The sequence below is a fragment of the Ailuropoda melanoleuca genome, chromosome 4, assembly GCF_002007445.2.
Source record: "Ailuropoda melanoleuca isolate Jingjing chromosome 4, ASM200744v2, whole genome shotgun sequence".
Classification (NCBI taxonomy): Eukaryota; Metazoa; Chordata; class Mammalia; order Carnivora; family Ursidae; genus Ailuropoda; species Ailuropoda melanoleuca.
Window position 1 is genome coordinate 70,180,009 of NC_048221.1, and position 20,530 is coordinate 70,200,538.

A 20,530-nucleotide genomic window follows, 5' to 3' on the forward strand; every position below is an offset into this window, starting at 1 on the left:
TACAAATATATCTTGAAGTTAGTAATATTACTTGAGACTAGAGGCCATAATTGGTTATAATCCTATTTTCACTTGTTCGAGTGTCTGCTCAGGAAAGTTGGAGATTATTCAGGACAGAAGGAGAGTTTATGGTTTATGTTAGAAGGATAAAAAATCTGAAATAGAATCCTCATTTGGAGTTCTCACATGAAAAGAGGTGATTTCTTATATAGAGTTAGGTGTATGGAAGAACAGTCATAGAAGGCCCCGCTTCTCCTGTAACACAGGCAAATTTTTATAGATTGATCTGATCCAAATGTTTGATCATTAGACTGGGTGTAAGAGTTAAAACTGCCTGTTACTAGATTCACCAGTGAAAGTTTGTTATTAAGACTATGAGATTAAAAAGAAAAGAAATAACATAATATAGTGAGATACAGGAAAACTATTTTGTGACTCCCGTGAATTCCGGTGTGTGTGAAGACATAGAAATGGGATTGTCCTTTTCATTGGAAGCCCTGAAACGGCTTTCATAGCTTCACTTTTGAGAAGAGCTCTAACAACTCCCCTTCATCAAATTGTGACTCCAGGGAGATTTTCCAGTGAAAAATTATTTCCACCATAAACATTAGTGATAGATATTAACAGCAAATATTCAAATATCAATAGCAAAACAATCTTAGTGATTATGAGATGATAATTCGTCAAAAATAGACTCATCTAAAACTTGCTTTAATGACCATCTGTCTCTTCCAGGTTAACGGCAAGTTTATATAAAAACTCATGTGATTTTTTTTTCGCTAAACTTTGTGTTGGCAAGTTGGGCTTTTCCATATTCATTCTGGAAGATTCATGTCTTTCTCAGATTTAAGTTCCCTAAGAGTTCCAAATGGAAGCACTGTGTCAGCTCCTCACACAGTCATGTCACGAAGGCTCCCCAGCAGCAGGGAGGAAGCAGAGAAGCCATTGGTTAGCAGTCGAAGAAGGCTGTCAGGGAACAGGTGCTCTTATTCCTAAGCTGCATGGCTGCCTCCCCCACAGCCCCCCAGTGCTTAGTCCTCTAAGAAGAGCATCGGTTGTTCAGTCTCTTCTTGTTCCCCACCTACCATGTGAACGTTTCATCCGTCTTTTTTGGAGTAGATGTCTCGGTGCGTTTTGAGGGATGGGATAGAGAAAGAGGAAAGTGTTGACTGCCAAGAAAGAGTTTATTGAGGACTACAATATTTTGTAGCCATAATTATTACTGGCTGATGCTAATAAAGTTAAGAAGTATTTAAAAATCAAACAAAGATATTTTTTAATATGAAAAATACCTGTTTTTTCAGCCAAAAGATATTGCTCACTTTTGGGAACTAGGCGGAGGGACCTCTTTATTGGACTTAATCAGCATCCCAATCACAAGTGATACCTTACGGTAAGTGAGCCGGATCCAGAAACAGTTGTTAGTAAGTACCCAGTAGCGTCCACAGGATGAACATGAGTGGGCTTTTGGGAATCAGAATTTGGGGGGGGGCAGTTCTATGTTGCTGAAGGTTTACACTCTTTTCCTTTCTGTGCACTTAAAGTGTAATGCTTTCGAAGAGATGTTAAAAGAACCAGGTTTGGGCTGTGCTGACAGCTGGCATTCAAACTGGTAACTTATTTTGCAAGCCTGCAAACAAACAAACAAAATATGTCAAATAACACTTGAGCAATGAATTCACTTGGCAAACACAAATTTGAAAAGCTTAGTTCTTTTGAATACCCATCCAAGTGTGAGCTAATTCAGCCTGAGTGTTTTCTTCAGCTGGATATTTAAGTGTACCTTTGAATTTAATGCTAATTAGCACTGTAGAAGCTTCACCCAAGGGAGCAGTGAGTTAGAGCAGGGAGAAAGTCTCTCTGTTTGCTGACCTTAAAGAAATAGAAACTTGAGGAAAACCTCAAACTCTTTGGTTATGTTTCCTGACAATGACTCCCACATGTTGGCCAAATCAGACATGGAAAATTGTGACATTTCTCACAATGTTCCTGGGAATGCGTCTAAGCCAAGGAAAACACACATTTTTACATCTGAAATATCTTACTCTTGTCAGAGTTTAACACAAACCGTTGCTGCTGCCTGGACTAAATACAAAGGGCTTGACCATTATTTGTTACATTTCAGCTATTGAGATCTTCAGGGTATGGAATTATTTCTGGTTAACAGAACAATTGTTTACCATAAGCTGACTGGATGCTGATAATATTGGCTTTATTTGTCCAGTGATATTTTTTCTTTTAAAGAAATTTACTGTCTTTTACTTCTTACAAAAGTAGTATATGCTTATGGAGAGATCTTGGAAAAACACAGAAAGGTATGAAGAAAATAAGAGCGCCCATAATCACCTGAAAAATAACCCCTGTTAACATCCCAAGGTATTCCTTTCATTGCTCTCAACGTTTATAAATATACTTTGTACAGTTTTGGGATGTTTTCTATGTATGTTTAGATCTTGCTTTTTCATGTATAACCACCATTTTTCCCCTGACACAATTTTCCAGCAACATGGAATTTACAGCTGTATAGTTTTTCATTTGTCCTCCTTTAACAGATACAAATCATGGAGGCCGCCTGGGAATTAGGGCCGCTCCTGGTGGTGTGGTTGAGAGAAGGCAAGGACAGGGGAGACGCCGAGGAACCAGAGCTGCCAGGCAGTGTGGCCCGAGGCGGAAAGGAGTGACAATGGCTGGGAGCTGCTCTTACTGGGTTGGGAGCTGGCTCTGGTTCTGGCCCTGACTTGGTGGCATCGCTTTGTCCCATCACCCTGTCAGATGATCTCACTCCCCTCCTCTGGCCCAAGAGGCTTTGGGCCTAATGGCCTTGTGGAAATTTTGGTTTCTACAGGGAGCTGTGGCTTGCTTTAGGAGGGGAGGTCAGGGGTATGATGCACAGTCAGAAGGGGAGCCGGTTGCCTGCATCCAAAGTAGGTTGCTGAGCAGGATAAGGAATTCATGAAAAACATTTCACTCCTAATGTAGTTGAAATCTCAGAGTGTTTTGTGACTGGAATCAATTTGACACATAATTAATTTCCTTGTGTTGGACAAAGCCCAGCAACTTGAGAAAAATAATATTGCCAAATGCTATTAGATACTGTTTATCTTTAAAATGACTGTTCATAGAATAATTACAAATGCATTGAACAGACTTTAGATAATTTGTAATGGAGCATTTCCTGCGGTTTCATTCCCTGTTTAAAGAGGTGGTTGGGGGTTTTTTTTGTTTGTTTTTTTGTTTTTTAAGGATGAGATCGTGCCATCTGTGACAACATGGATGGACTGGAGGGTCTTGTGCTAAGTGAAATAAGTCAGAATGAGAAAGACAAATACCATAGGATTCCACTCATAAATGGAATCTTTAAAAAAAAAAAAAGTAAAGAATAAACCAAAAGCAGAATAAGATCTATAAATACAGAGAACAGACTGATGGCTGCCAGAGGGGAGCGGTAGAGGCATGGGCACATGGGTGAGGGGGAGTGGGAGATACAGGCCTCCAGTTATGGAGTAAGTCGCGGGGACAAAAGACACAGCATAAGGAATACAGCCAGTGATACAGTAAAAGCCATGTAACGGGACAGATGGGAGCTGTAGTCATGGTGAGCACAGCATCATGTATGAACTTGTCAGTCACTAAGTTGTACTCCTGAAACTAGTGTGACATTCTGTGTCAACTATACCCAAAAAAAAGCAGGTTTTTTTGCTGTCATTTGCTATGAAGGTAAAATTAACACAAGTGTGTACCATGCAATGGAAACACAAATTTTAATCTTGGAAAAGGTTGAGTATTCTGTTTTGTTTTCACTTAAAGTTATTTTTTATTTGGAAAAATGATAAATTTTTTGTTATATGCATTTTACCTCAGTAAAAAAAGTGAAACCATAGTCTGTGTTTTTTAAACATTGATGGTACTAAACCCCTGCAATAAAATTAATTTTCTGTTATAAACATATATTATTTATTATATTCAAATACATCTGTTATGAGTTTATAATGGTGTGCTAATTTTATAGAAAATCTCGATTACTGTCTCAAAGGCTGTTTTCTGAAGTTAGGCCTCTAGTATAGAATTTAGTTACTCTTTCACTTGAATTGCACAAAATAGCTGGTTTTTCTCAAACGAAGCAAAATAACTGACATAATTATAAAATAACTGGCATGGATTGTAATTCCTTGCTGTATCTACTAGCAGCATGGTTGCCCTGTTGATCGAGGATACATTGGCCTGTGATTATGGCTCTCCACGCTGATTATGACCATGTTCTGAAATACGCCTAGATTTATTTGTTTTTTATTTTGATAAAATGCCCTCACATTTTATCACTTTAGCCGTTTGTAAGCGTACCAGTTAGTGGCATTATGTATATACTCATTGTACAGTCATCACCACCGTCCGTCTCCAGAATTGTTTCACCTCCCCAACTGAAACTGTCCCCATGAAACACTGACTCCCTGCAGTCCCTTTCCCCAGCCCTTGGCAACCACCTTTACAGAGCTGTTGCTAGGACTCTGACTACTCTAGGGACCTGCTATTCATGAAGTCATGCCGGAGGTGCCCTTCGACTCTGGCTTCTTTGACTTCACAGAATGTCTTCAAGGTTCACCCATCTTGTAGCACGTGTCGGAATTTCCTTCCATTGACACTCCTGCTGGGTGTGTATACCATGTTTTGCTGATGCCTTCATCCATGGGCGGATATTTGGGTGGTTCCCAGCTTTTGGCTGTTGTGAATGGTGCTGCTATGAGTGTTGGTGTATAGATACTTATTTGAGTCCCTGATTTCAAATACTCTGGGAAGTGCAATTGCTGGATCCTATGGTAATTCTCTGTTTACTTTTTTGAGGAACCAGCATACTGTTTAACGCAGTAGGAATTTCACATTTTACATTCTCACCACCAAGGATTCCAATTTCTCCGTTTCCTTACCAACACTTGTTATTGGTGTTTTTGTTCTGTTTTTGTTTTATCAGAGCTATCCTAATGAGTGTGAAGTGACATCTCTTTGTGGTTTCATTTGCATTTCTGTAAGGATTAGGGATAGTGGGCATGTTTCCATATGTTAATGCTCACGTGTCCATCTTCTTTGGAGAAATGTCTGTTGGAGTCCTTTGCCTGTTTTTCAGTTGGCTTGTTGTTGCAGAGCTTGGTTTGTTTGACATGAACACGAGTACACATTCCTGTGGCCGTGGCAGTGGTGTGTGTAGTGGTCAGGGGTGCGCTTTCCGGGAGGCCCCGGGGTAGAGCAGAAGGACGTGTGGCTCTGGATCCACAGCTCTAGAATTTACTAGTTATATAAATCTGTGCTTCCGACTTCTAATCCGTAAGACGGGCATTGTAACATCTAGGAAGGGTCTAGGAAGGGTCGTTGCAAAGATTAAATAAACAAGGTAGTCTGCTGCCTGGGGCCATTGGTGCATCTGTTCTCCTTCACTTAATTGTGTTGTTGCTGTGCTCTCATTCTTTTCGCTTCTCTTCTCTGGAGGACACAGTAAAATTGGATTAAATCATCACACTGTTGGACCTGATTGCTTGCAGATTATTTGAACTGGATTATTATTATTACAAACAAAATCTTCAGTGCCATTATTGGTTGTAACACTTAAATATCACTAGAGAAAAGCGCTGGAATAAATAAGGCTATAACTTTGGGCGGTGTGTGTGTATGTGTTTTGTCTTAGAAAAGTGCTATGTTTTATTTTCTTCTTAAGCTCTAGTGTTATTCTTAGATAATAAATTTCAGTATAATAAGGTTGCAAAATAGGAATAATTTTGAGTCTTTTTAAGAGTTGTTTTTATTTTTTTAGGACATTTTCTATTGTTCTTGTTTTGGATCTTTCAAAACCTAATGATCTTTGGCCCACCATGGAAAATCTGTTGCAAGCCACAAAAAGCCATATAGATAAAATGATAATGAAACTGGGGAAGACAAATTCTAAAGCAGTTTCTGAAATGAGACAGAAGATATGGAGTAATATGCAGAAGGACCATCCGGTGAGTTGCAATTGGGATTATTCCCGGAACCCTTAGGCCCGTTACATAGTGAAAGATAACATCACAAACAGCTTCCTGAGATTTTTATGCATGATTTGAAATTCATTTGATGTAGATGAACTTGCTCACTGGAAAATTATAGCAATTTAATAAAACCTCAGTGAGAGCAGAACAAGGAAAAGGATTTCTCATGTCTTCTTGTTAGATATCCACTGGGATTGTTTGGCATATTACACCAATCAAAAGAAATAGGGTTTTGAAGTAGGAGTTTGATATTGATTTTATAATCTCTGTAAAACGAAGATAAAAACCCAGACTGTACAAAAGTCACCTGGCAAAGAGCAATGAAGCTACCAATTTAAGCAATGAGTGGAGTTTCAAAGGCTTCATTGTCACTCTGCATTTTACAGTCATTTAGTATCTGTCACATATTCAGTATCTTTTCATCTGACAACTAATTAAATTATAAAGTTGCAACGATGGTAACACAAGTCTTTAAATACAACCATGAATATCATTTTCTAGAAAACCTGCGGCAGTCTCTTACATTGCTCAGGCTTTATAGGAATGCGTTTTACGTGGGGAATATCAGGATGAAACTGGTAGTTTATGGTTCCCATCTGTGCAGTGTAAATGCTGTTGCAACCAAAGATAATACCAAGTAGTAAATAACAAAGACAGATGGATGACATGTTATTCAAGAAAAAATAGGACAGAACATAACAAGTAAATAAATATCATGATAATTTAGGGAATTGCCATTTCTAGTTTTATACTTGAGAAATATAACTTAGTAAGTGAAAGTTAAATATTGGGGCAACCTCTATGTCAAGCAAACAAAGTCAACATTTATGAAAAGACTAACAATATATTTATAGAAGTAAATAGAGTTTGCTGAATCCATAGTACTAAACAATTATAATAATAAATCAATGAAATATGTTAACAGGATCGTGAATTAGTCGACCCATTTCTAATACCTCTGGTCATAATTGGAAGTAAATACGATATTTTTCAGGTAAGCTTTTCCACTTCTAGTTAAGGTGGTTGTTATGCATACCCAGGCTTTATGGGAGAGGAACAAAAATAATACTGAAATGAGAAAAATGACTGGGAGGGAGAGGTCAAGGAGTCACACATCTTAAAGATTTTGGAAAAGAAGACATAGTGGGGAGGGCGCCTGGTTGGCACAGTCGTTAAGCGTCTGCCTTTGGCTCAGGGCGTGATCCTGGCGTTATGGGATCGAGCTCCACATCGGGCTCCTCTGCTGGGAGCCTGCTTCTTCCTCTCCCACTCCCCCTGCTTGTGTTTCCTCTCTCACTGGCTGTCTATCTCTGTCAAATAAATAAATAAAATCTTTAAAAAAAAAAAAAAGAGTGGGGAAAGAGAAAATGCGTAAAGAACAATGCATAGGGTGGAGTGGGATAAAGACAGTCGCATGGGGATACGGTGGATTGAGAAAGTGAATCTTTCACCCAGTCATGGAGGGATAGGACTGACTTCCCAACTTTTAAATTGAAAAAAGTAGAAAATTGGTTTCTTCTTATCTTGGCTTGTCAGAGAATCCCTGGGGTATTCCACACTATAAAATGTGTGCTCATATCTAAATTCTGTTGAGCTAAGTGTTTAAACAAGAAAAGATCTGATAGCTGTAGTTCTAGAAGGCTGCAGCTACTGTTCAGCTCTCTGTAGAAACAAATAACAAGGTAATGGAATCCCACTCCTCAGGGGATGTTCAAAAAAAAAAAAAAAGAAATCACGTATTTCTACACTTAGTAATTTGCACCTTCCTGCTACAGATATTTAATTTTCTCAACTTGTTTTTCTTTTTAAAAACGTATTTCTTCAGGATTTTGACTCTGAGAAGAGAAAGGTCATGTGCAAGACCCTTCGATTTGTTGCACATTATTATGGAGCATCGTTAATGGTTCGTACGGTTCCTATCCTCTGGCTTGAGTGGACAGCACCAAATTTAGAAAGATTAGCAATTTGATGCACGGTTATAAATAATAATGTTTTTACTAGTACACATAATCCCCTCCTTCCCTTTCCTACTCCCCCAAATCCGCTTGTTACAGAGTGTTTGATAATGTGTTTCTAGAACATACTCTGCTAGGTGGCCGACCGTGGCTTCGGAGCAATTGCTTATGTCCGTAAACCCCAGTCAGAATCTCAAGCAGATTCCCTGCCAAGCGTGGAGCCTGACTTGGGGCTCGATCTCATGACCTTGAGATCATGACCTGAGCCGAAATCAAGAGTCAGATGCTCAGCTTACTGAGCCACCCAGGCGCCCCCAAATCCCAATCAGTCTTAAAGAGATAAACTGGCTAATAATTTATTCACTTTTAGTTTCCCCTTAAGAATTAGAATATGTCTTCTCTTAAGAGAAAAGAGGGGGAGAAAAACCCTTTAACAATATGTTCTTTTTTTAAATTAAAAAAAAAAAAACTGTAGTAGGGGTTAAAACCATGAACTTGAGAGTCCTGCTGCCTGGGTTTGAATCTCAGGACAACCATTTACCTGATGTGTGATCTCAGACGGGCCGTGTCATCTCACTCCGGCTCCGGTCTCCTCCAGGGTAAAATGGACAAAACCAGTGCCGCCTTCATAGGGTCGTTGTGAGGCTAAGGGAGAAAGTGAGGTGATGTGCTCACCACAGGGCCCAAAACAAAGCGTTCCTTAGGAAATGTTGCTTATTATAATAACTGCTATCCTTACCTTCCACGGCAGGAACAAAGGATAAAGGATATTCTTTAATGCAATAAAATATAAAAGCACTTTTATTTAAAAGAAATACGATCTTCCCATTTGAATGGTTTCTTTTTCCTGGTGTATGAAAGTGCTCAGAGGATGCTGGACACAGCGCTGTCCAGCCCCTGGCCTCCATGGCTAGGATGTTATGACAAAAAGTGGTGAATATGATCTGTATTTAAAATTTTTGTACTTCTGAATATTCCAAATAAATTGCATTGTGTATTTTTCTAAAAATCAGTACCTTTTGTGTTTATACTGTATCTGCTTATATATTAAATTGACAGAGTGCTTTGGAAATATTCTTTTTTTTACTGTTTCAAAAAGATATCGGGAGTTTAAAATGAATGTATCCAGGATACAGAAGCAAAGACCATGGATCTCGTAGTTTCTTATTTTTACCGCAAGAGAAAGCCCCACAGTTAGAGCCAGTTACTTAGCTGAGGGAAATCCCAACTTTCTTTAGGAACAGATCAGAGTCTAGTCTGTTCTTATGTGGGCATATTTTAGATCAACCCAGGCCCCAGCAGATCTAGAATGTCCTACAAGATCAGGGTCTTCTAGGGAATGGCTTTGAGAAAGGCTTCATCTCAGCTTTCAGCAAGCTAGAGGGATGAGAAATTGGGTTAGAGGATCCCTTCTGGACGGCCAGGAGAACCGTAAAGCTTGTCTAGCTTCTCAGACCAAGAAGAGAGTAGTCAAAGTTACAAAGCCCTGTCTTTCGATTTCACTTCTGGTCTTCCCCTACCCCTCATTCAAGAGAGACAGTTCAGGACTGCTTGACAAGACTGATGGATACTCAACAGTTTTTGTGGGTTTTTTTTTTTTTTAGCCCTTTAGTTGATCCTTTTTAATTCAGTCAAGAAAATGGATTTGGGGGCACCTGGGTGGCTCAGTCGTTAAGCGTCTGCCTTCGGCTCAGGTCATGATCCCAGCGTTCTGGGATCGAGCCCCGCATCGGGCTCCCTGCTCAGCGGGAAGCCTGCTTCTCTCCCTCTCCCACTCCCCCTGCTTATGTTCCCTCTCTCGCTGCCTCTCTCTCTGTCAAATGAATAAATAAAATCTTTTTAAAAAATTTAAAAAAAAGAAAATGGATTCACTATTATGAGCTATCTAATAATGTTAATAAAAATAAAAATGGAAAAACATTGATAGAGGTGCCTGGGTGGCTCAGTTAGTTAAGCATCTGCCTTCTGTTCAGGTCACGATCCCAGGGTCCTGAGATCAAGCCCCACGTTGGGCTCCCTGCTCCGTGGGGAAGCCTGCTTCTCCCTCTCCCTCTGCCTGCCGCTCCCCCTGCTTGTGCTCTCTCTGTCAAATAAATAAAATCTTGAAGAAAAAAAAAAAAGAAAGAAAAACACTGATAAGTAGGACCAGATTCAATGGAGAGCTGCCAGGATGGTATGAGACTTGAAAATGTGATCTATGAGGAGGAGTATAAAATTATGTTCTATCATCTAGAATGTGATAATGTTCTTTAAATATTTGAAGGACTGTTCCATGAAAAAGTATTAGGTATTAGATATTATTTGCTCTCTTTTTTTTTTTTTTTTTTAAGATTTTTATTTATTTATCTGACAGAGATAGAAACAGCCAGCGAGAGAGGGAACACAAGCAGGGGGAGTGAGAGAGGAAGAAGCAGGCTCATAGCAGAAGAGCCTGATGTGGGGCTCGATCCCATAACGCTGGGATCACGCCCTGAGCCGAAGGCAGACGCTTAACCGCTGTGCCACCCAGGCGCCCCAGATATTATTTGCTCTCTTAGAGTCAAGAACAAGGAATCAGTAGGGGGGCGCCTGGGTGGCTCAGTCATTAAGCCTCCTGCCTTCGGCTCAGGGCGTGATCCCGGTGTTCTGGAATCGAGCTCCACATCAGGCTCCTCTGCTGGAAGCCTGTTTCTTCCTCTCCCACTCCCCCTGCTTGTGTTCCCTCTCTCGCTGGCCATCTCTGTCTCTGTCAAATGAATAAATAAAATCTTTAAAAAACAAAACAAACAAACAAGGAATCAGTAAAGCATTTAGCTCAAAATAAGAAAGAACTTCCTAATACTACCATTATCTAAAAATGGAATGACTTGCTTTGGGAGATAATGAGTTCCCGTTGGGTATATCCAAGCGGAAGCTCTACAGCTATTTGTGGAGAATGTTTTAAAGCAATTGATGCAACAGATGGGGGGGGGGTGAGTCAAAAAATTTCTCATGTTCTCCCAGCCCTTCTATGAGATACATTTGTGACAAGGTATTTTCCTTTCCACATAGGGAACATAAATAATAATAGTAATGAAGTTGTGTTTTAAAAATTCAATTAGTTTTTTATATTTTTAAACTTCACACGAAGTGTTAAAATTGTTTCAATTTTGAAGTCAGTGTATTAAATTTTCTATATTCACATGAGTAAATACTTCGCCTGGGAGCCTGTCCTTAGTCCAGAATGAATCTTATCCTGAAAATTGACTTCTTCGCCTTATAAAATTACTTTTATATTGTTTCAAGGTTGTTTTTCCCACTTCATACACCTTAGCCATTCTGATTTGGCTGAGTAACTTTTGGTATTTCCAAAAATCAAATCTAGTCTTAAAAAATTTGTAGGGTAGGGGCGCCTGGGTGGCGCAGTCGTTAAGCGTCTGCCTTCGGCCTAGGGTGTGATCCTGGTGTTCTGGGATCGAGCCCCACATCAGGTTTCTTCACTAGGAGCCTGCCTCTTCCTCTCCCACTCCCCCTGCTTGTGTTCCCTCTCTTGCTGGCTGTCTCTCTCTGTCTAATTAATAAATAAATCTTTTAAAAAAAATTTTGTAGGGTAACCACATGTCCTCATGTTCACCTACGGTCTCAGCTTAATTATTAATAGTACCCACCCCTTTTCATTCTCTGAAGTGTTCTGCTTATGGTCACCCTAGTTATATGCCACCACTGAGAATATTCAGTAGCTTACCTCACAAGCTCAAGGGCAGTTCTGAAGAGAAGTTAAAAAGATCTTTTTAATGAGTTTCAGTATTGTTGGACTAGTCCGCAGCTTCTGTCCTGGCTTCCTGGAAGACACCAGTATGCCCATGGCTGGAAAAGTTATTTATGATATATATCTCCTATTTTCTACCGATCAGATTGCATTTGGGAAATAATTATGATCCATATGTGGGAGTAGCTGAAAGGATTTTTGCATACACACCTGTCCCTTCAATATCGTGCTCTCATGAAGTTTGAAGGATGAGTTAAAACAAATTTATTGAGATTTCTTTATTTTCCTTTATTCAGGTTTTTGTCTGCTTTCAAATGTGTGTTGGGCAAATTAATAATAATTGTCTGCAACTTGTACTTGTTCAAAGCCATATTTATTTTACCTATTTCTGTGATTTGAAAGCAGAGCATGTAATTTATTCTCCTGATTTTATTTTTTTAGTTTACCAGTAAATCAGAAGCTCTTTTACTAAAAATACGTGGAGTTATCAACCAGTTAGCATTTGGCATTGACAAAAGGTACTGTTAAACTATACTTTCTGTATCTTTTTATTTAATTTTTTTGCCAATAATAATCTCATCTGATTATTGTTCTCATCTCATTATTGTTTCTTCATAAGAAATTGCCCCCAGATGGCTATTCTTAGAGAAATAATTTCATATTATTTCCTGTTTCTTGTATTTAAATATTTCTCAAATTTTATAACTAAAATGTTATATAATACTTAGTTTGAGACTAGAATAAAATAATGCTACTATTATAGCTATTTCACTGATTTCTTTGACTTCTCATTTTAGTAGCTTTCCCTGTATTATTTTATTGATTAAAAATTGAATTGATAATTGTAGTATGTATATTTTTCTAAACCTTGCTACTTTTCTCGGTTTTCATTTAAGGTAATTTGGGTCTGTCACTTTTTCCCTATAAAACTTTATTAATACCAGACTTTAATTTTTTAAAAAGCTTAAATGTTCACTCATTCGTTTGGGGACAGTGCTCTTTCACCACTGGCTAGATATAAAACTTGGCTCTTGTATTTATAGTAGGGCATGGCAGGATATTCGATTGCTAAACTAAATTAGACACTTTTTTCTTCTTATCCATGTAGCAAATCAATATGTGTGGATCAGAATAAACCACTGTTTATCACAGCAGGATTGGATTCTTTAAGTCAAATAGGTTGGTGAACTTATTAAGTTTGTTCAATCTTTTTTTAATTGCTTATTGATTTCATCCCACCCCGTGTTCACTCCATCTCCAGCATACCACCATTTCTGATTGCATTATGATCGCTGTTATTTCTTATGTATTTGTATACACAGTGTTGATGCAACATGCATCATATTGACATATTTGTGATGGAAGGAATGTTGCCACATAAGAGACTGATTTCGGATCTCTATTTCACTAAAAACTTTTGCATGTATTTCCTTTCCCTCACTGATTTCCAGGTACATTTTAAATTTTAGCTTGTTGGGTTTAGAAGAAAACCAGAAGCACAGAGTGGTCGGGAAAGTGAAAGCTATATATTATGGGCAGTGATGAAAAATACGAGATTCAAGTGATGGAATAAAAAAGAACAGTTGTACTAATTATGTATGCTTTAATTCTTCATTATGAAAATAGTTTGCTTCAGAAAATGGAATGTATTTCCTAAACTTATGGACATTTTAGGCTTGTGGAAGCAAAAAGAATTTTAAGGATTTCTGTAATCAAGCTCCTTATCTTCTCACAGAAACTACTTTCATTGTGGAGGTTGGGGCCTAGCAACTCTTTCTACTCAGGGGCTGACATAGTTTGGTTTAAACGCTCTAGTAAATAGTAGTTTTCTTTTTTATTTCCCATCCATCGTTACTGTTACATGCTAAAGTTGACTGGACTTCAAATGTAGATCTTTGTAATGAGATTATAGATTGAACTGGAATGAAAAGGCTAGAGGTGGCTAATGAGTCATCACAAAGACTGGTTTTTATAATTAATACTTAATTTCATTAGCTATGAGAATCAGTGCATGTACTGATAGATAATGCCCCTGTAAGTAGTTGGAGGTCAAAAAAAGAATGAGAATTACTGAATATAAAAATCATGGAGCTTAGACCTCATCAAAATTAAAAACTTTTGCTCTTGAAAGTCCATTTGAAAAGGATAAAAAGACATGCTACATGCTGGGAGAAAATATTTTCAATGGCATATCTGACAAAGGACTATTATCTAAAATATATGAAGAACTTAACAGTAAAAACAAAATCCAATTAAAAAATAGGTAAAGGACGTGAGCAGACATTTCACCAGAGGACCTACAAATGGCAAATAAGATTATGCAAAGACGTTTTAATATCTTTAATCATTAGGAATATGCAAATTGAAACCACAGTGAGCTCATCAGAATAGCCAACAAAAAATAGCAACACCACCAAATGCTGGCAAGAATATGGGGAAGCTGGATACTCAGACATTGCTGGTAGTAATGTAAAATAACACAGCCACTCTTTAAGACAGTTCGACAGTTTTTTATAAAACTAAACATGTAATACCGTAAGACCTAGAAATTGCATTATTGGTCATTTATCTCAGAGAAATTAAAACTTATGTTCACATAAAAATCTGTACACAAGTGTTCGTGGTGGCGTCATTTGTAGTAGCCCCAAAGTAGAAACAACCAGATGCTGTTTAAAACTGTTCCATAGAATACTCCTCAGCAATAAAAAGGAGCAAACTGTTGATACACACAGTAACTTGGCTGAATCACCAGGGCATTACACTGAGTGAAAAAAAGCCAATCAGAAAAGGTTATATAATATGATTCTACTCACGTAAAATTTTTGTGATGAAAATATTTTAGAAGTGGAGGAAAGATTTAATGGTTATCAGGGGGTTAGGGACAGGACTGTGGTGGGGAGGTAGGAGAAGAGATTGGGAAGGGTGCTGTGGGTATAAAAGGGCAACACAAGGGATACTTGAGACAACGGCACTCTGCAGACTGTGGTGGTGGATACATTTACCTACAAAGGTGATAAAATTCTATAGAACTTAATACACACACACACTCACAAATGAGGACAAGTAAAAAACTTGGGAAAGCTGAATAAGATTGGTGGATTGCATCACTGTCTTTCCCACTGAAAGATCGTTGTAAATGCTAGAATAGAAAGAATGAGAAATCTCAGATTATAGACTGACAATTGACAAGAAGTGGCAACATATTTTCAGATTTTCAAATTAAATTATAGTCAGTACATAGACATTCTCATTATAAAATGTTAAAATAGTACATATAAGGATCAAGTTTGGTATGTATACTTCCAGACTATTTTCTGTATATTTGTGAATGTGATACAGAAAAAACTACTTGTTTGAATATAATTGTACATTCTATAGTGATCATTTTGAAAGTTTCCCTTACTCAATGTGTCTTAGCGGTTTTTCCATATTAGTACTGCAGCTAGGTCTACTGGGTATTTTGACTGCTGTAGGGTTACAGAGTATGGCTGTGCATTGTAATGTAGTTTACTATACCATTACCGATGGACAGTTTGGTTGTGGCCAATTTTTCACTAATACAAATGATGCCACAGTGTGAAGTCATTAATACCTGTGCGCAGGTGTTTCTAGGTTAAACACCAAAAACTGGGGTTTCTGGGTAATAGCATATAACCTTTTTCCATATTTGCATGGCAGTTAGTAGTGCCAAATTACCCTCTGAATTAGTTGTCCCAATTTGCACTCTAGTGAATAGCACGTAAGAGTGTTTCCTTACAAATTCACAAACACATGAGAATAACAAACTTGCTATTTTCACCGGGTGGCAATGTAAGTATGGGGAAAGAGAATCACAATTGACTCATTACCCTGTCTCCTCTTTCTCTGGTGTTAGAATCTGTGGCCTTGCTATACTGGGCTGGGGTAAATTTTAAGAGTGGCTATATTAGGGAGAAGGGAAAGGAGTGATCTAGGATTTGTATTTTTCTAAGTGTCATCTGTTTTATTGGTAGTTTGTCAGGTTTTAATCAGTGCAGTCATTTGATGTACAACTTCCAATTTTAGGATCTCCTCCTGTACCCAATAATGACATTGGAAAACTTCATGCCCGTTCACCAATGGAGCTGTGGAAGAAAGTGTATGAAAGAGTCTTTCCGCCAAAGGTAAAGATTTCTAATTCTTTTAAAGCAAGAATATTTTGCATTATTCAACAGTTATTGGGAAATGTTCCAGTGAGTCTATTATGAGTACTTTGTTTTCTGCTCTTGCATGCTCAAAAATCAGTTAAATATGTGCCAAAAATCTACACAAAGCACTGTGGGATTTAAAAGATGAGCAAGACACAGCTCTTGGTCCACTTTCAAATTCAGCTCCCAGCCTGCTGGAGAACGAAGAGACAGCAGCTGGAAGAAGAGGGAGGGAGAGGGCATGGTGGAATTTGAAATGGGCCTCAGCAGTGATAATAAAACCTCAAAAGACCATAGAGCCTGGTTGAGGCAGATGGTAGTCGTTGACAGTTTGGGGGTATGGGCATGAAATGACTTTAAGAATTGTCATTTCAGAGTATGAACACACTAAAAGATACCAAGGACCCTGCAAGAGACCCTCAGTATGCTGAAAGTGAAGTTGATGAAATGAGAATTCAGAAGGATCAGGTAAGTATCCTCAACATTTATTTTATCTCATCTTGAGTTTTATCACAGAATACCTCAAGAATTCCATAGATTTTTCTCTATTTATTTATTTTTTTTACATTTAAAATTATTGAAGGGGCTCCTGGCTGGCTCAGTCGGTAGAACGTGCAACTCTTGATGTTTGGGGTCATGAGTTCGAGCTCCATGCTGGGTATAGAGATTACTTAAAAATAACATCTTAAAATATAAAATAATTGAAATAGTACATCTTCACTATATGAAAAAAGATCTGGTGTGTATAAAGAAGGAATTAAATCATTCCACCACCCGGAGATGACCTAATGTTCACATATCCTCTTTGGGTTTTCTAGTTTACTTTATGTTGAAGATGGGTAGTAATTCTTACCTTGCTGCTGGGGAGACACTTTCACAATATTCTTTTGTTTGTGGGACTATTTAAATGGTTTTGTTTTTTGTTAGGAAGTTTTTTATAAATGAATATTCTAACAACTCAAAAAGAAAAAAAATATTCAGACATACCTAAAACTTTTCTTGTACCAGAAAAATTCAGGACTACCCCGTCTGAAAGCACACAAACATAGGATCTCTCAGGGAAGTAGTTAAAAATGGAGACTGTGTTCCACATATCCCTAGCTAGCGCCATTTGTGATATGAAAGTCTGATGTAAGAATGCAAAAGCTGGCAAATTCATCATGACCCAATACTTAAAATTTTCTCAGATCTCTAAAATGAGACATTGTGTGGAACCGAAATTTACATCAGCAAGCATTATATGCCCTGACAACCTCTCAGGTGGGATTTGTAGAGCTGTGTCACTTGGGCTGTCAAACTGTTCCAAGAGTCACCTGAATACAGCCGTCCACAGGAGCAGTGACTAGGGTATTTCTTTCAGCACTAGGCTTTCACCTGCAGGGGCCCTAGAATAAGAAAGCAAAACATCCTATTTAAACATAGTCCAGAAGACTTTTGAAAACTAGGTCATGAATATTTAGAAGGTTTTGTTGCTGTAGCAAAGTGAGAGGTGTGTTGTAGGAACAGTCAGATGGCCTCACATAACCTTTATTATGTGTGCAGCTTAGCTTCCACATTAGTTGGAAGCCATCTCTGAATTAATATTTACCGAGGAGTCAATGACTAATTGCCGTTGTTGATAAGGGTATCTGTTTATATTGCATAGTGACCCTTTTTATTACACTTACATACACAGGTAGTATGAAAGGGCTGGGGTATTTTTCAGCATCATAAATTTTCACATTCAAATTCATCTTCCCTAACCGACCTAAAACTGTAGGAATTTGGAGTGGAACTGGAAAACAACCCCACAATACCTGTCATTCTTCACTATTAACACAGCCTATGAAAGAATTCATCTGCATTACGTGAAAATCTAGCCAGTTGGCTATAGCTCTTCACATTGCTGGGCTGGGGTCCTGGGATGACCTGAGCTGAAGGCTGATGATGGGTGTTGAACCACCCTTGCAGCGCAGGAATAAATCCCATTCGGTCGTGGTGAATAATCCATTTAATGTACTGTTGGATCCTATTGACTAGTATTTTGGTGAGAATTTTTGCATCCGTGTTCATCAGAGATACTGGTCTAATTCTCCTTTTTGATGGGATCTTTGGTTTTGGGACCAAGGTAATGCCGGCCTCGCAGAACGAGTTTGGAAGTTTTCCTTCCATTTCGATTTTTTGAAACAGCTTTGGAAGAATTAGGTATTAATTCTTCTTTAAATAGAATTCTCCTGGGAAGCCATCTGGCCCTGGGCTCGTTTGTTGGGAGATTTTTGATTACTGCTTCAATTTCCTTACTGGTTAGGGGTCTGTTCAGGTTTTCTATTTCTTCCTGGTTCGATTTTGGTAGTTTAGGAATGCATCCATTTCTTCCAGATTATCTAATTTGTTGGCATATAGTTGCTCATAGTATGTTCTTAGAATTGTTTGTATTTCTTCAATGTTGGTTGTGATCTCTCCTCTTTTCATTCATGATTTTATTTGGGTCCTTTCTCTTTTCTTTTTGATAAGTCTGGCAGGGTTTTATCAGCCTTATTAATTCTTTAAAAAAAACCAGCTCCTAGTTTCGTTGATCTGTTCTACTACTGTTCTTTTGGTTTCTATTTCATTGATAACTGCTCTAATCTTTATACTCTATGTGGAAAACCCAAAAGACTCCACCCCAAAATTGCTATAACTCATACGGGAATTCAGTGAAGTGGCAGGATACAAGATCAATTGCATTTCTATACACCAACAAGACAGAAGAAAGAGAAATTAAGGAGTTGATCCCATTTATAATTACACCCAAAACCATAAGATACCTAGGAATAAATCTAACCAAAGAGGCAAAGGATCTGTACTCAGAAAACTGTAGAACACTCATGTAAGAAATTGAGGAAGACGCAAAGAAATGGAAAAATGTTCCATGCTCATGCTTTGGAAGAACAAATATTGTTAAAATGTCTGTGCTACCTAGAGCAAGCTATACATTCAGGTATCAAAATACCATCAACTTTTTTTTTTTTTTTTTTTACAAAACTGGAACAAATAATCTTAAAATTTGTATGGAACCAGAAAAGACCCCGAATAGCCAAAGGAACGTTGAACAAGAAAACCAAAAGTGGTGGTATCACAATTCTGGACTTCAAGCTCTATTACAAAGCTGTAATCATCAAGACAGTATGGTACTGGCACAAACACACAGATCAATGGAACAGAATAGAGAACCCAGAATGGGCCCTCGACTTCTATGGTCAACTAATTTTCGACAAAGCAGGAAAGAATATCCAATGGAAAAAAGAGTCTCTTCAACAAATGGTGTTGGGAAAATTGGACAGCCACGTGCAGAAGAATGAAACTGGACCACTTTCTTATACCATACACAAAAATAGATTCAAAATGAATGAAAGACCTAAATATGAGACAGGAATCCATTAAAATCCTAGAGGAGAACACAGGCAGCAACCTCTGTGACCTCAGCCACAGCAACTTCTTGCTAGACACGTCTCCAAAGGCAAGGGAAACAAAGGCAAAAATGAACTATTGGGACTTCATCAAAATAAAAAGCTTTTGCACAGCAAAGGAAACAGTCAACAAAACCAAAAGACAGCTGACAGAATGAGAGAAGATATTTGCAAATATCAGATAAAGGGCTAGTATCCAAAATCTATAAAGAACTTAGCAAACTCAACACCCACAGAACAAATAATCCAATCAGGAAATGGGCAGAAGACATGAACAGATATTTCTGCAGAGAAGACATCCAAATGGCCAACAGACACATGGAAAAATGCTCAACATCACTCGGCATCAGGGAAATACAAATCAAAACTACAATGAGATACACCTCACACTGGTCAGAATGGCTAAAATGGACAAGTCAGAAAACAGATGTTGGCAAGGATGCGGAGAAAGGGGAACCCTCTTACACCATTGGTGGGAATGCACGCTGGTGCAGCTACTCTGGAAAACAGTATGGAGGTTCCTCAGAAAGTTGAAAATAGAGCTACCCTGTGACCCAGCAATTGCCCTACTGGGCATTTATCCCAAAGATATAAATGTAGTGATCTGAAGGGGCCCCTGCACCCCAATGTTTATAGCAGCAATGTCCACAATAGCCAAACTATGGGAAGAGCCCAGATGTCCACTGACAGATGAATGGATAAAGAACAAGTGGTATATTTATACTATGGAATTTTATGCAGCCATCAGAAAATGAAATCTTGCCATTTGCAATGATGTGGTTGGAACCAGAGGATATTATGCTAAGCGAAATAAGTCAGAGAAAGACAATTATCATATGATCTCACTGATATGTGGAATTTAAGAAACAAGGCAGAGGATCATAGGGAAAGAGGGAAAAAATGAAACAAGATGAAACCAAAGGGAGACAAACCAATAAGAGACTCTTAATCATAGGAAACAAACTAAGGGTTGCTGGAGGGGAGGAGAGTGGAGGGATGGGATAACTGGGTGATGGACACTGGGGAGGGTATGTGTTGTAATGAGCACTTGGTATTATATAAGACTGATGAATCACCTGAACCCCTGAAACAAATAATACATTATATGTTAATTGAATTTAAATTAAAAAAAATACTTCCTCAGTTTTTGCTAATTTTTAATAGCCCTCTAGGTTTTATTCTTTTTTAAAAAAAATTCCAGTGTTGGGGCGCCTGGGTGGCACAGCGGTTAAGCGTCTGCCTT

General features: G+C 38.3%; 1 protein-coding gene across 3 annotated transcripts in view; it reads left to right on the top strand.

Moving 5' to 3' along the window:
* The window catches only part of DYNC2LI1 (dynein cytoplasmic 2 light intermediate chain 1), a 39,499-nt gene that overhangs the window by 15,998 nt on the left and 2,971 nt on the right, over nt 1–20,530 (top strand). For 2 of the 3 annotated variants that reach the window (XM_019809016.2, XM_011235876.3), the window contains exons 5-12: nt 1,305–1,393; nt 5,801–5,987; nt 6,937–7,005; nt 7,837–7,914; nt 12,135–12,211; nt 12,802–12,872; nt 15,738–15,835; nt 16,235–16,327. In XM_019809016.2, the coding sequence (XP_019664575.1) occupies nt 1,305–1,393; nt 5,801–5,987; nt 6,937–7,005; nt 7,837–7,914; nt 12,135–12,211; nt 12,802–12,872; nt 15,738–15,835; nt 16,235–16,327 (762 nt within the window). The remainder of the gene's footprint in view (nt 1–1,304; nt 1,394–5,800; nt 5,988–6,936; nt 7,006–7,836; nt 7,915–12,134; nt 12,212–12,801; nt 12,873–15,737; nt 15,836–16,234; nt 16,328–20,530) is intronic. The other variant, XM_019809086.2, reaches the window with a different exon arrangement.